This window comes from Mesocricetus auratus, unplaced genomic scaffold, assembly GCF_017639785.1.
Source record: "Mesocricetus auratus isolate SY011 unplaced genomic scaffold, BCM_Maur_2.0 Super-Scaffold_100025, whole genome shotgun sequence".
Lineage (NCBI taxonomy): Eukaryota > Metazoa > Chordata > Mammalia > Rodentia > Cricetidae > Mesocricetus > Mesocricetus auratus.
The window spans coordinates 6,164,263-6,176,491 of record NW_024429206.1 but is presented as its reverse complement, the minus strand read 5'-3'; the positions used below and the strand labels follow the sequence as shown (position 1 = coordinate 6,176,491).

Sequence of the window (12,229 nt, the reverse complement as noted above, 5' to 3'; positions counted from 1 at the left end):
TCTGTGACTGGTGCTGCACATGCATCATTTCTGAGATTGGTGCTGTGCATGCATCATTTCTGTGACTGGTGCTGCGCATGCATCATTTCTGTGACTGGTGCTGTGCATGCATCATTTCTGTGACTGGTGCTGTGCATGCATCATTTCTGTGACTGGTGCTGCACATGCATCATTTCTGAGATTGGTGCTGCGCATGCATCATTTCTGAGATTGGTGCTGCATATGCATCATTTCTGAGATTGGTGCTGCATATGCATCATTTCTGAGATTGGTGCTGCGCATGCATCATTTCTGTGACTGGTGCTGCACATGCATCATTTCTGTGACTGGTGCTGCACATGCATCATTTCTGAGATTGGTGCTGCGCATGCATCATTTCTGAGATTGGTGCTGCATATGCATCATTTCTGAGATTGGTGCTGCATATGCATCATTTCTGAGATTGGTGCTGCGCATGCATCATTTCTGTGACTGGTGCTGCACATGCATCATTTCTGTGACTGGTGCTGCGCATGCATCATTTCTGAGATTGATGCTGCGCATGCATCATTGCTGTGACTGGCGTTCTGCTTGCATCATTTCTGTGACTGGTGCTGTGCATGCATCATTTCTGTGACTGGTGCTGTGCATGCATCATTTCTGTGACTGGTGCTGTGCATGCATCATTTCTGTGACTGGTGCTGTGCATGCATCATTTCTGTGACTGGTGCTGTGCATGCATCATTTCTGTGACTGGTGCTGCGCACACATCATTTCTGTGATTGGTGCTGTGCATGCATCATTTCTGTGACTGGTGCTGCACATGCATCATTTCTGAGATTGGTGCTGCACATGCATCATTTCTGAGATTGGTGCTGCGCATGCATCATTTCTGTGACTGATGCTGTGCATGCATCATTGCTGTGACTGGTGCTGCGCATGCATCATTTCTGTGACTGGTGCTGCGCATGCATCATTTCTGTGACTGGTGCTGCGCATGCATCATTTCTGTGACTGGTGCTGCGCATGCATCACTTCTGAGATTGGTGCTGCGCATGCATTGTTTGCGAGATCTGGTGCTCTACTGCATTGTTTTAACTTTTTTTTTTTTTTGGTTTTTAAGAGACAGGTTCTCTGTATTGTTTTGGAGGCTGTCGGTCCAGCCCGGCCTTGAACTCACAGAGATCCGCCTGCCTCTGCCTCCCGAGTGCTGGGATTAAAGGCGTGCGCCACCACCGCCCAGCGCATAGTTTTAACTTTTTAAGAATGTGATCTCAAGTTCTCAAGGAAAGTTGTCTAAGGTTGCCTGTGGGCTGCCTGTTTGATGTCAGCATGGTGACTAGAGGTAGAGTATCTGTGTGGAAGGGAGGAGCTGAGAATGCAGCTGTTTCCTTTCTACCTCAGCTGAAGGAAAAGGACAATTGGAGGCAATCTCTCAAAAAGCATCAAATGGTCTAGAGCCATAAATGTTTGATGGTTGTTATATTTAGTTCTGAATCCACTGTGTTAGGAATTTACAAATGTCTTAGTCAGCGTTGCTATAGCTGTGAGGGAACACCCTTAAAGGCGTGGGAATCAAGATTCACTAGCCTCTGTACAGGTGAACTGAAGTTTATTCGGGGAGCTTGCACTTACACAGGAAACAAATGACCGCGGTGGGTTCCCACTCCAAGGATGCTGACCCTGCCACCCGGATGCTCTCCACAACCGCACAGAAAGCTAGAGAAATCTTTGAGCCCCAAACGTAATCCTTATCACCGGTCATGTCTGCACCTGTGATCATGCCCAAACTTCCACACCACTGTTCATCACTGAAAGAAGTCAGGATAGGAACTCAAACAGGGCAGGAACCTGGAGACAGGAGCTGATGCAGAGGCCATGGAGGGTGCTGCTTACTGGCTTGTTCCCCATGGCTTGCTTAGCCCAGGGATGACATCACCCACCATGGCTGGGCCCTCCCCAATCAAATCGCTGATTAGGCAAATGCCCTATAGCCAGGTATTATGAAGATATTTCTTAGTTGAGGCTCCCTCCTCTCCAGTGACTGTGTCAAGTTGACCCAAAACTAGCCAGCACAAGTATATGTGAAGTTAGTAAGTGGAGCAAAGGGCCATTTAATATCCTTTTGTTTTTCTTCCTCGGTCCTTTTAGTTGAACGTTTCTCCTTCGGTGTTACTGTTCTACCTCCACTCAACAAATGTCTGAGAAAACTTCTCTGTACGTATTCCAGCACTGAGAATGTTGTCTGGGTATACTTCTGAGAGATGGGGAGGCTGTAGTTTTAGAAAAAAATGTTCAGGGTATGGGTTCCTTGAGAGAGTATGTGTAAAATAGGATCGCACGGTCTGTTTTTCCAAACTGGGGTGACGACTGAATACGAAAATGCATGGGTTTGTAAAGTCTTCCACAGGGAAGGCTGACTTGAGCGCTTGCAGTAATGGGGTCACATTCTAGGCGGAACAGAACGTTGATCCCCGAGGAAGCTGCAAGGCAGGACCGCTGCGCATGGGCAGAACCTCGTCAGGTCTGGCCTGCTTCCCCCCCCAACCCTCGTTTAGTTTCTATAGCAACCACGCAAGCCCAGTGGGCTGGTCGCGGAAAGGGTGCGTCCAGGGGCGGGGCTTGCGGCGGAAGCGGCGTCCGCACGCTCGGTGCGGGGCCGGCTGCAGAGATGCTGCGTGCGTGGTGGCTGCGGCTGTGTGCCGCGTTCTGCTGCCTCCTGCTGGGGCAGGCCCAGGCCCCGAGCCCCGGGTTGCCGCCGGAGCGGAGCCGGCCCTACGCGGTGCTGCGTGGGCAGAACTTGGGTAAGCGCGGAGGGGCGGGCGCGGTGCGCGTTTGTAGCCTGAGCCGGGTACCAGGAACTTGCCAGGGGCTTGGGAGCTGTCCTCTCGCTGGTCCTCACGAAGCCGGTTTTCCGCTGTCAGCCCCAGGCTTGGGAGCCAGCGCTTGTTCCCTGTGTGCTGGCGGCACCTGCTGGAACTGGAAGCTGCGGCCTGGGTTTGTGCGCTCGTGTCCATGCGCTCATGTCCGCCTCTGTGGATTCAGGCTAGGCAGCAGGGCTCATCCAGCACGCATCCCTCTTCCTACCACATAGTCCCGTTCTCAGTGATGGCGTTTGTAATCGCCACGCTTTAGCATTTCCTACTCACCCTGTGTTGTGCTCAGCGCTGTTTACTTGTGTGTGTGTGTGTTTGGCGCGCGCGCGGGGGGGATGGGATCTTCATTGTAAGCTAATGAGAAAAGTAAGACTTTTCAATCCTGTTTTAACGGAAAAAGAAAATGAAGCCCAAAGGTAAAGTTATGTTAATCAGGGACACGCGGGTAGGGCGTGGCGAATGCCAGTATTTGAGTCTGGGGTTTGTGGGGCTTGAAACAACTTTGAGTAGTATCTGTTACATACATGCCCCCACATAGGAGGGCATGGCCCGAAAGGAGCTCTAGTGCTTAATACTGGGCAAACCAGGGTAAATCTGTCTGTCCTGCCTCTGGCCCCCCTTCCTACCTCATTAGTACATCTGTGTATTTGAATTGGGTGACCACCTGGTAGCGTTCTGAATTGTCTATCTGCTTGTTTTCTCCCACGTTTTAACCACTTTGGAGATTTCCAGCCTAATCCTTTAGACCTGGATTTGTCAGCCTGGAGACTACTGATACCTTAGATCATGTGATTTTTACTTATTTTAAAGCTGGAGGGATGGGGAGAGGCTGTCCTGAGCACAGGAGGATGTTTAGGAGCCGTCCTTTATCCTCTGGATGCAGTCACACCCGACACTTGTAGTCCACATAATCAAAATGTTTCCACTCCTAACAGACCAGCAAGCTGAGGATGCTCCCAAACTGTATGACCTGCAAAAACAATAACTGCAGAAATAGTGTTAATGAAAGTTGACTTTGTAACATTGCAACATCCAAGCAGGTAGCGTGTCTGTAGTGGATGCTTGGAGGTGGCCTGTTTAGTAATCATGCATACATCCAGAGGTCTGGAACAAAGTAGAAGTAACTGTTCTTTACCACCTGGAGGTTAAGAAATGCAGCCCCAGGCAGTTGAAGGCAGTGGTATTTTTGTCTCTGATTTCATGAACAAGGATACAGAGAAGTTGGGTACTTGTAGGAAGTACGGAACCCAGGCAGTCCGACCCCAAACCCTGAGCTCTTCACTTCCCTGACTGCTGCCGGTCTTGACCTCAAGTGAAGTGTTCACCTGTCTGCACCTGCTGTATGTATGCCCAGCACTTGGTTGAACACTTTTGAAGGTAATCCATAGTTGAGCTTCAAGGAATCCTTTTAACTGGATTTTCATTTGTCCCACTTTGTTGATGGGGAACATGAGGCTCAGTGATGGAGAGTGACCACGGGATGGAGTTAAAATCATCTTATAAAGCTGGGTGGCGGTGGTGGTGGTGGCGGCACACACCTTTAATCCCAGCACTCGGGAGACAGTGGCAGGTGGATCTCTGAGTTCAAGGCCAAGCCTGGTCTACAGAGTGAGTTCCAGGACAGACAGGGCTACACAGAGAACCCTGCGTTGAAGAAAAAAATTATTTTAAGGTAACCAGAACCAATCTGGTTACTGATGTGTCCTGCACGAGAGGTGAGTACAAGGATGATGGAGGAGCTTATGAGCTCCAAGTAGATATTAATCCAAATGATGTTGTGCACCTAGCATATGTCTTTAATTAAAGCTTTTTCCTTTCTCCTTTGTTTGGATTTGTGTGTGTGTGTGTGTGTGTGTGTGTGTGTGTGTGTGTGTGTGTGTGTGTGTTTTCAATGTTCAATGAGGCCAGAATTGGGTATCTTATCCCCTGGAACTAGAGTTATGGGTATGGTGTGCTGGGTCCAGTATGGGCTCTGAGTCTTTGTTTAACACCATCTTGGTCTTAGATGAGCTAAATGCCGTATCTTCAGATAGCCCAGATCAACTAAATACCTGGCCAGATTGTCAAAAGTCTTGAATTTCCAAGCCAGGGCGTTGGTGGTGCACACCTTTAATCCCGGCACTCGGTAGGCAGAGGCAGGCGGGTCTCTGTGAGTTCCTTTTTCCCTGTCACCAAGAAGAGAAGCTCTTTGTGTGTAAGAACTGGACTAAGAGGATGTGATGGGGTAGCGGTGGAGCAGGCACAGATGCTCTGAAACAACGGCCTTGAAAGTCGTCAGGTGGCTTTTCAGAGACCTGGACCTCAACCAGCACAACCAGAGTCAAGCCTGCTGGAGCCTGGCATGGGCTCACACTCTTGGAACTAAAGGTTTATGAATGCTCCTTCACTTATTAAACGTCACAGCATTTTGAATGTCACAGAAACTTGCTGCTGCTGAGTGAAGCAAGTGGCTTCCATTAGTGCCCTAAAGTCCTGTCCCTCCAGGCTGAGTCCACTTGTACATCCACTTCTTCCCTGAGCTCATAGAATGTTCTAGACATGAACTTACCCTCACAAAACACAACTGGGGGCTGAAGAGACAGCTCAGCAGTCAGAACATCAGCAGCTCTCGCAGAAGCCCTGGGTTTGATTCCCAGGACTCTCATGCCAGCTCGAACTTTTGTAACCCTAGTCCCAGGGATTCTGACCCTATCCCCTTGGGACCTCTGCAGGCACCAGCATCCATGTGGTACACAGGCATATGTGTAGGCAAAACACCCACACACAAAAGATGTTTTAAAACACAATTCGGGCCTGGAGAGATGGCTTGTAGGTTAAGAGTGCTTCCCACTGTTCCAGACCTGAGTTTGATTCCCAGCATTCACTCAGTGGCTCACAACCTCCAGTAATTCTAGTTCCAGGGGTCCAGTGTCTCATCTGGTCTCTGCAGGGACCTGTACACACACAGCACACACACTCATCTTTACACACACACACAGTTGAGTCAGCAAGATGGTACAGCAGGTAAAGGTGCTTGCTGCTAATCCCAGAGACCTGGATTTGATCTCTGGGACACATATTGAAGGGAGCAGACTCCTGAAATTGTTCTTTGACCCCTGTGCATGCACAGGCACATACAAAAATACAAGTTTTTAAAGTTTTTGCTCTTTTCAAGGCAGGCTTGCAGAGTTATGGCGTTTTGGTGAGAAGCCCCTTGTCAGGATTCATCCAGCCACTGAACTGGCTTATTTATCAAATCTCCAGGCAAGATGGATGGGCCCCGGCTCTCATCTCCTGTAGTCTCAGGCAGAATCTAGAGGACCTTATTCCTCAACTAACCAGATCACAATGGTCCTTGCCTTCCAAAGGCCTTTCTTAACATTTAGTGGCAGATGGACCTGGCAGATGCCTCAGTAAGAGCGCTTGGTCTGCAAGCCTGAGGACCTAAGTTCGAGTCCCTAGCACCCACACAAAGAGCTGCACATGGCTGCTTGGGGCGGTAACCCCAGCATTAGGGGACAAAGAACTTGTCAACTGCTCAGCTAACCCAGCCCAAACTAGCCAGTTTCAGGTTCAGTGGGAGACCCTCTGAAGGCAGTAAGGTGGAGGGCGATAGAGGAAGAGACCTGACTCTTGTGTTGGCCCTGCAAACACATGAACGGGGTGGACACTTGCACATTAGTGAGCAATCAGTCTCGCTTCTTTGGTTGTCTGCACGGCCCTGTGTTCCCTGGCTTGCCTCCTGCTTCTCAGTGTGCCTTCTGTGATACCAGCCTGACTGCTTGCCGCATGTGCTGGGCTTGTTCTGGTGCCCAAGGCCCTTGCTTTGCTGACCCCTCAGTTGCTCCGCCCCCTCCTGTCTGCTGTTGCCCAGCCTCGTCTGTCATATTGGGATTCTTCCTGGACTCAGGCTATAAGAAGAACCTCACATTTACTTTCCCGTATCTGTGGGGTGACTTGAGGAAGTGCCTATTATGGCTAGTTCTGGCACCCAGCCCAGTAAGTACCCTTGGTTCCGGTAGCAATTGGAAAAGCGCTGTCTCTTAATGAAATCATGGAGCCTGGAGTGTGCACGAGGTAACCTGTTTTCCCTTTGCAGTGTTGATGGGGACCATTTTTAGCATCCTGCTGGTGACCGTCATCCTTATGGCATTTTGTGTCTACAAGCCCATTCGTCGCCGGTGACAGCTACGCAAGATCATCGTGCTTCAAGTTTCTGAAACAGCATAAGTTGTGTTGCATGTGAGCCACTGGAGATGGTGGGATCAGAACATCTAGGAAGTGACCACTGATCTGGACGGGTGGTAAATGCTACAGGTTAGAAAAGCATCTAGCAGTAATTGTTTCCCTAACATCGGTTATTGGCAACTGAGTCAGAGTCTCAGTATTTGTTTTTGTTTGGCTGTGCTGGTTAAAAGTAAAGCCTGGAGCTCCAAGGTTCCCTGTAAAATGTGTCCATTTCCAAGTGTGCAGAAGAACCACGCTGGAGGACTAATCACTGATGCTCGAAATAGTAAGGAAGACTTAACATGTAGACATCCCCTGCTTTCAACCATTCTGTCACGGTGTGTTAGTCACACATGGGGGCCAGCAAGATGGCTCAGCAGGTAGAGAGGCTTGCCACTGAGCCTGATAACCTGAGTTTAGTTCCTGGAAGTCACATGGTGGAAGGAAAGAACCGACTTCGCAGGTTCTCTGACCCCCACACCCGAATAAATATAAAAACAGCCCACATTTCCACTCTCCTGGTTGGAGAGCCAGTGTTCACTGTGGGGAACTGAGGCCATCATTCCTTACCTGCATCTGTGCTGTACTTGAGTCCCCAAAGCTGAACCAGAATTGTATCCTAGGCCTGTAGTCGTGCCCCCTTGGCCTGGAAGGCTCTGGGTTGGACTGGGAATGCTACTGTCTATCAGAAGAACGACTCCACCTGACTCACGGTTAGCTGTCCTTCTCACCCACAGCCTGAAGTTTTTGGTAGCTTTCCAAACGGGAGCCTGAGAGACTTAGCTCTCCCTCTTCTCCCTGGTGTAGAGGGGTCATCCATGTGTCCATTGTGCAGGCTGCTGTGTTTACAGGACTGACAGCTCTCAAAGTGCTGCTACTGAACTAGATTTCCCCTGTTGATACTTTTCATAGTTATAGAGTGGCTATCAGTATTTATTTGAAAGATCTAGATTTAATTTTGTTATAATGTTGTTGTAACGTTTAATCTTGTGTTCCCTGCAAGCACAGCACTGGTCTTTTTTGTTTCATAATCTAACGTGTACTTGATTTGAATTAACTGAGGAGCACTGTAACTTTTGGGGTCTTGACCTTGTAACACTGAGCCATTAAAATGTCCAAATTAAAGAGAAACCTGTCTGCTCTTTTATTCATCATCATGTTCCCAAGTGTTTACAGTCAGGGGTAGAGCTGTACTGAGTGCATGGGTTAGTAGAGAACCCAGGTTTGGTTCCCAGGACCCAGGTGGTAGCTTACAACCAACCTCCTGTAAGTCCAGTTCCAAGGGTCTGATACCCTCTGCTGACCTCTGGTGGACCAAGGATACATGTAGTGAACAGACATCAGAGGCATAGTCTTTTAAAAACTTTAATGCAGGTGTGGTGTGGTGTGGTGTGGTGTGATGTGGTTTGAATCTGGCCTCATTCGTTTAAGGAAGACCTGTGCAGTGGAATTTAAACTCGTATGTGAAATAGTAAGGCTGAGCTAGACTCACTCTCAGGCTGGGACAGCAGTCCTGCATCTTTGTTCAAGGCCAGCTATAAGGAGCCTCAGTTTCCTTATCAGCAGTAATGCTGACTCCTGGGTGATGTAAAATACTGAAATGTAGAGGACATGGCCACAGCCGGGCTGCTGTCCCCAGGAGTTCCAGGTTATTGCCTGATAGATCCATGTTCAGTCCCACTTGATGGACAGCCTGTTTTGATGTGCCACTATACTACTTGTTGCATTTTTAAGATTTTAACAGAGTACCTTGCCAAGCCTATAATGTTCATTATTGCTCTTGGCTTGCTGACAACCAGTAGGCCGCTGCAGACATGGATGAGTCCCAGGGCAAAGAATTAGACCAGAGACACCTGGTTAGAAATGGCAGTTGTGGGGCTGGAGAGATGGCTCAGCAACTAAGAGCATGTATTGCTCTCCCAGAGCTGATTCCCAGCATCTACGTCAGGCAGCTCACAGCTGCCTCTACTGCTGCTGTAGGGAGCCCCTGGCTTCTAAGAACACTAACATTCATGCACGCCTTCCCTCCTCAGACACACGATTATGTGTTTAAGACAAATTTCCAGGCCTGGTGGTGCACACCTTTGATCTCAGCACTCACAAGGCAGACGCAGATGTTCTCTCACCAATCAGGGCTACACAGATGGATCCTGTCCCACATAAATAGCTTTTTGAAAGGGAATGCAAGGCTGTAAGGAATGGTGCTCACATATGTAGCCACTGAACACATGACCAGTCCAAACCACACAGCTGCTAGCAAACTTTTTTAATGTGTATATGTTTATTCATTAATCTATTCAAGTTTGAAGCACCTGTCTCTTAAAATTGGGTTTGTGTCCTCATGCTGCTTGAGGTCTGGGGACTCTGGAGCGCTAGTCACACAGCTTCTAGCTGGACTTCAGTCTTAAACCCACACCCACTTCTAGACCCAGGGCTAGGTAGTACTTTACCCTCCATCACTTACTGTCCCATGGTCACTTAAAAGTTTCTACAGTCCAGTCCATCTCCCTTGATGTCATCATGGTCAGGAGGAGCCTGAGGCCAAGCTGCTGCCTATGTGTTCCTGTCACTATTCAAAGCCAACTTTCCCTCCACACTTCACTTTGTGTAGCATGACAAGACTGGACAGTGTCTCGGAAACCTGCACTCAGTGCCGGCAGTGCTCCCAGGTAGAAGTGACTGGAGCGTGAGCCGTGGTGAACCGCGCAGTGTGAAGTAGTCCTTAGACCGCACACACCGTGGCCTGTAAGGGGGTGTTCATGATGCCTGTGGCTCAAGTTCTGCTTACTCCCCAAAGGCAGCTTCCCTTCCCTCCCCAAAGGCAGAGCCCCTTCTAGAACCCCAACACCGTCATCCAGCCACGGCCTTTTTCTTTTAAGGCCCCAATTTTCACTTGAATATCTTAATAGCCCCCCAGCACTCTGGCTTCCAGGATCAGTGGTGCTGATGTTGGCCCATTTGCTCTTCTTTTGAGAAGGTGCACGTGCAGCACTGGATGCTTTTCATTTATTTCCACCTGGCACAAGCTGTGAGGAGTGTTGCCTGTGCCCTGGGCAGGAAGGCTGGGGCAGGCACTGGACAGGGAGTGCGTGTCCTCCAGTGACAAGAGGAAGCACTGCGGAAGAGACAGGACTCTGGCTGTCAGGACTCAGCACCTTCGGTGGAAGCGTATTTATTTGCCTTTTAAGATAGAACACATGGGGAAAGCTGCAACAATGCTCAGTCCCTTTTTAGGTGACTGCCTGGGGACACAGACTTCAGGAAACGGAGCAATGGAATGCAGACACAGGGTTCATCTTAGTGAGTAAACACGGCCCAGTGCAGCCATTCCTGCCAGTGTCTTTGCTCCTAGCGAATGCCAAGTAAACAGACCACCAAGCTGAGTACAAATGTGATGGCCATGCTGGCCTTATATACAGGGAAGGAATCTGGTTAGACCACAAGAGGCCATGAGGAATTAAAATCACAATTCTTTTTGTCTAAGAACATTTTACTGGCAACACTGACTGTATCGAACAGACATTTCTGGGGACTGTGAATTCTTTTCCTGTCCCCAGAAGTGTAACAGGAAACAGAAGCAAAAACGGGAAGGTATTATTACCATGTGATCGGCGCAGCCTGTGGGGGTGAATGCCTGCACCAGGTGAGAGGCGCAAGGTGCCCTTGGCTGATTCCCCAGGGGCAGTCTGTTATGCAATAGGTATTTACAGGAGGGTTAGACAAAATAGTTAACTACTAAACGTATTCAAAAAAGGCCTGAGAAAATCTGGTTAAAATGCATAACCTTGTATTGCTACTGATGGGAGTAGTCATTTTTATATCTTTTAAAAATAATAAAAAGATTCTGTTAAAAAATATATTTATCCAGAAAGATGTTGATTTGAACTCTAAAAAGCAATGAGGAGTCGTCACTTTTCCCTTTTGAATGAAGAACCTCTACTCCATGTGAGCTCCCTTCTGGTTTCAAGTCCATCCTGTCCTCTCTAACGATGCTAGGCCATGCGCTGGCTCTCCTGCGGTAGGAAATCCTTCACCGGAGCGGGCACCGCCACGGTGGCTAGGTTCTCTGCTGTCCAATGGTTTGGTCAGCTTGCCGGTCATGAGAACCAGCCTTGGATTCCCCTAGCTGCCCCTAAGGACAGGATTAGCTGCCTTCGGTTTAGCCTGGAGGATGCTGCTCCCAAAGGAACTACCTTTATGGACTGAAGTCAGGTCCTCAGCGTGTGGAGTGAGGTGACTTAAAACTATTAATTTTTAAGGCTAAGGCAACATCTGTAGTCATCTGTATATCTTAATTTGATGCAAATAGTTAGCCATAATCTAAAATAGATCCTGTACATATCCTCTTAGCTGGGGTAAAGGGCATGGAACAGGGCAGAGATGGGGAGGAGTAACGGCCATGTCCTAGGAACCCTGGCAGAAGGGAAAATGAAGAGGGCAGCAGAACCCGTTTCTTTGGTGAACACTCTACAAAGGCTGCTGCTCTCGTGTAGAAAAGCACCCTGACTCTGCAGTAACTGCTACCATGTCTGATTAAGATGTATCTACTAACTGCAGGGCTTGGCGTCTCTGTCTAAAGCTGGTAGTAAAAATGTGACCTGCAAGCCAGGACAGCTAAATGGAAGAAGGTGACGATGCTCTCCTCCCTGCAGCCTGGAGATGGGGCCTGCCAATGCTCCCCTCCTCCACTCTGGGGAGTTCCTGGTCCTGCACCAAGGAAGGGGCAGCTGCTGTCTGCAGGAAGTGTAGGCCCTCTGTCTAGGGTCTCAGCTGATGAAGCACTCCCATGCAGCCCAGAGCAGCCCCTGGACAGAAATGTCTATTTCTCAGTGAGTGACAGCTGCAAGACTTGCTGGAGTTCAGCTTCTTCCTCCTGGAGCCGTAGCTCCTGCTCCGCCAGCTCTTTGGCAGACAGCTCCATGGCCAGCTGCAGGTCGCTATCAAAACGGCTCGACTCACTGAGGGCACCTGGGCACGGACCTTCCATGGTGGTTAGGAGGCTCTCCTGGATGGCCCTAGGGTGGGAACGGGACAGAGTTATTCCTATCCTGGAGGTGGCAGCAAGTACATCCTTAGTGATTACCAAGCAGTCCTGATGCACGATGCTGCTGGGCCTATGTGACTGCATCACCCAGTGCTAAGCCATGAATGGAACTCTGGTCTGTTGG

The 12,229-nt window shown here is 49.2% G+C and overlaps 2 protein-coding genes across 5 annotated transcripts in view; one reads left to right on the top strand and one right to left on the bottom strand.

Annotated features, from left to right (window-relative positions):
- The first annotated feature begins 2,593 nt into the window (after positions 1–2,593).
- Positions 2,594–8,192, top strand: CUNH12orf76 (chromosome unknown C12orf76 homolog). The gene is made up of 2 exons (XM_040731430.1): positions 2,594–2,783; positions 6,934–8,192. Exons 1-2 carry the CDS (start codon positions 2,651–2,653, stop codon positions 7,017–7,019), a joined length of 219 nt encoding a protein of 72 aa, XP_040587364.1. The 5' UTR covers positions 2,594–2,650; the 3' UTR covers positions 7,020–8,192.
- Positions 8,193–10,217: 2,025 nt separating this feature from the next.
- Positions 10,218–12,229, bottom strand: part of Ankrd13a (ankyrin repeat domain 13A) — a 33,941-nt gene continuing 31,929 nt past the window's right edge. For all 4 annotated transcript variants that reach the window (XM_040731118.1, XM_040731116.1, XM_040731117.1 and 1 more), the window contains one exon: positions 10,218–12,076. In XM_040731118.1, coding sequence (XP_040587052.1) covers positions 11,881–12,076 — 196 coding nt within the window. In that variant the 3' untranslated portion in view covers positions 10,218–11,880. The remainder of the gene's footprint in view (positions 12,077–12,229) is intronic.

Excerpts from the sequence above, each read along its gene's own strand:
- CUNH12orf76 (XM_040731430.1), top strand. The coding sequence starts at position 2,651 with ATGCTGCGTGCGTGGTGGCTGCGGCTGTGTGCCGCGTTCTGCTGCCTC. Across the intron at positions 2,784-6,933 it reads GCTGCGTGGGCAGAACTTGG|TGTTGATGGGGACCATTTTT; the intron begins GTAAGCGCGGAG and ends TTCCCTTTGCAG.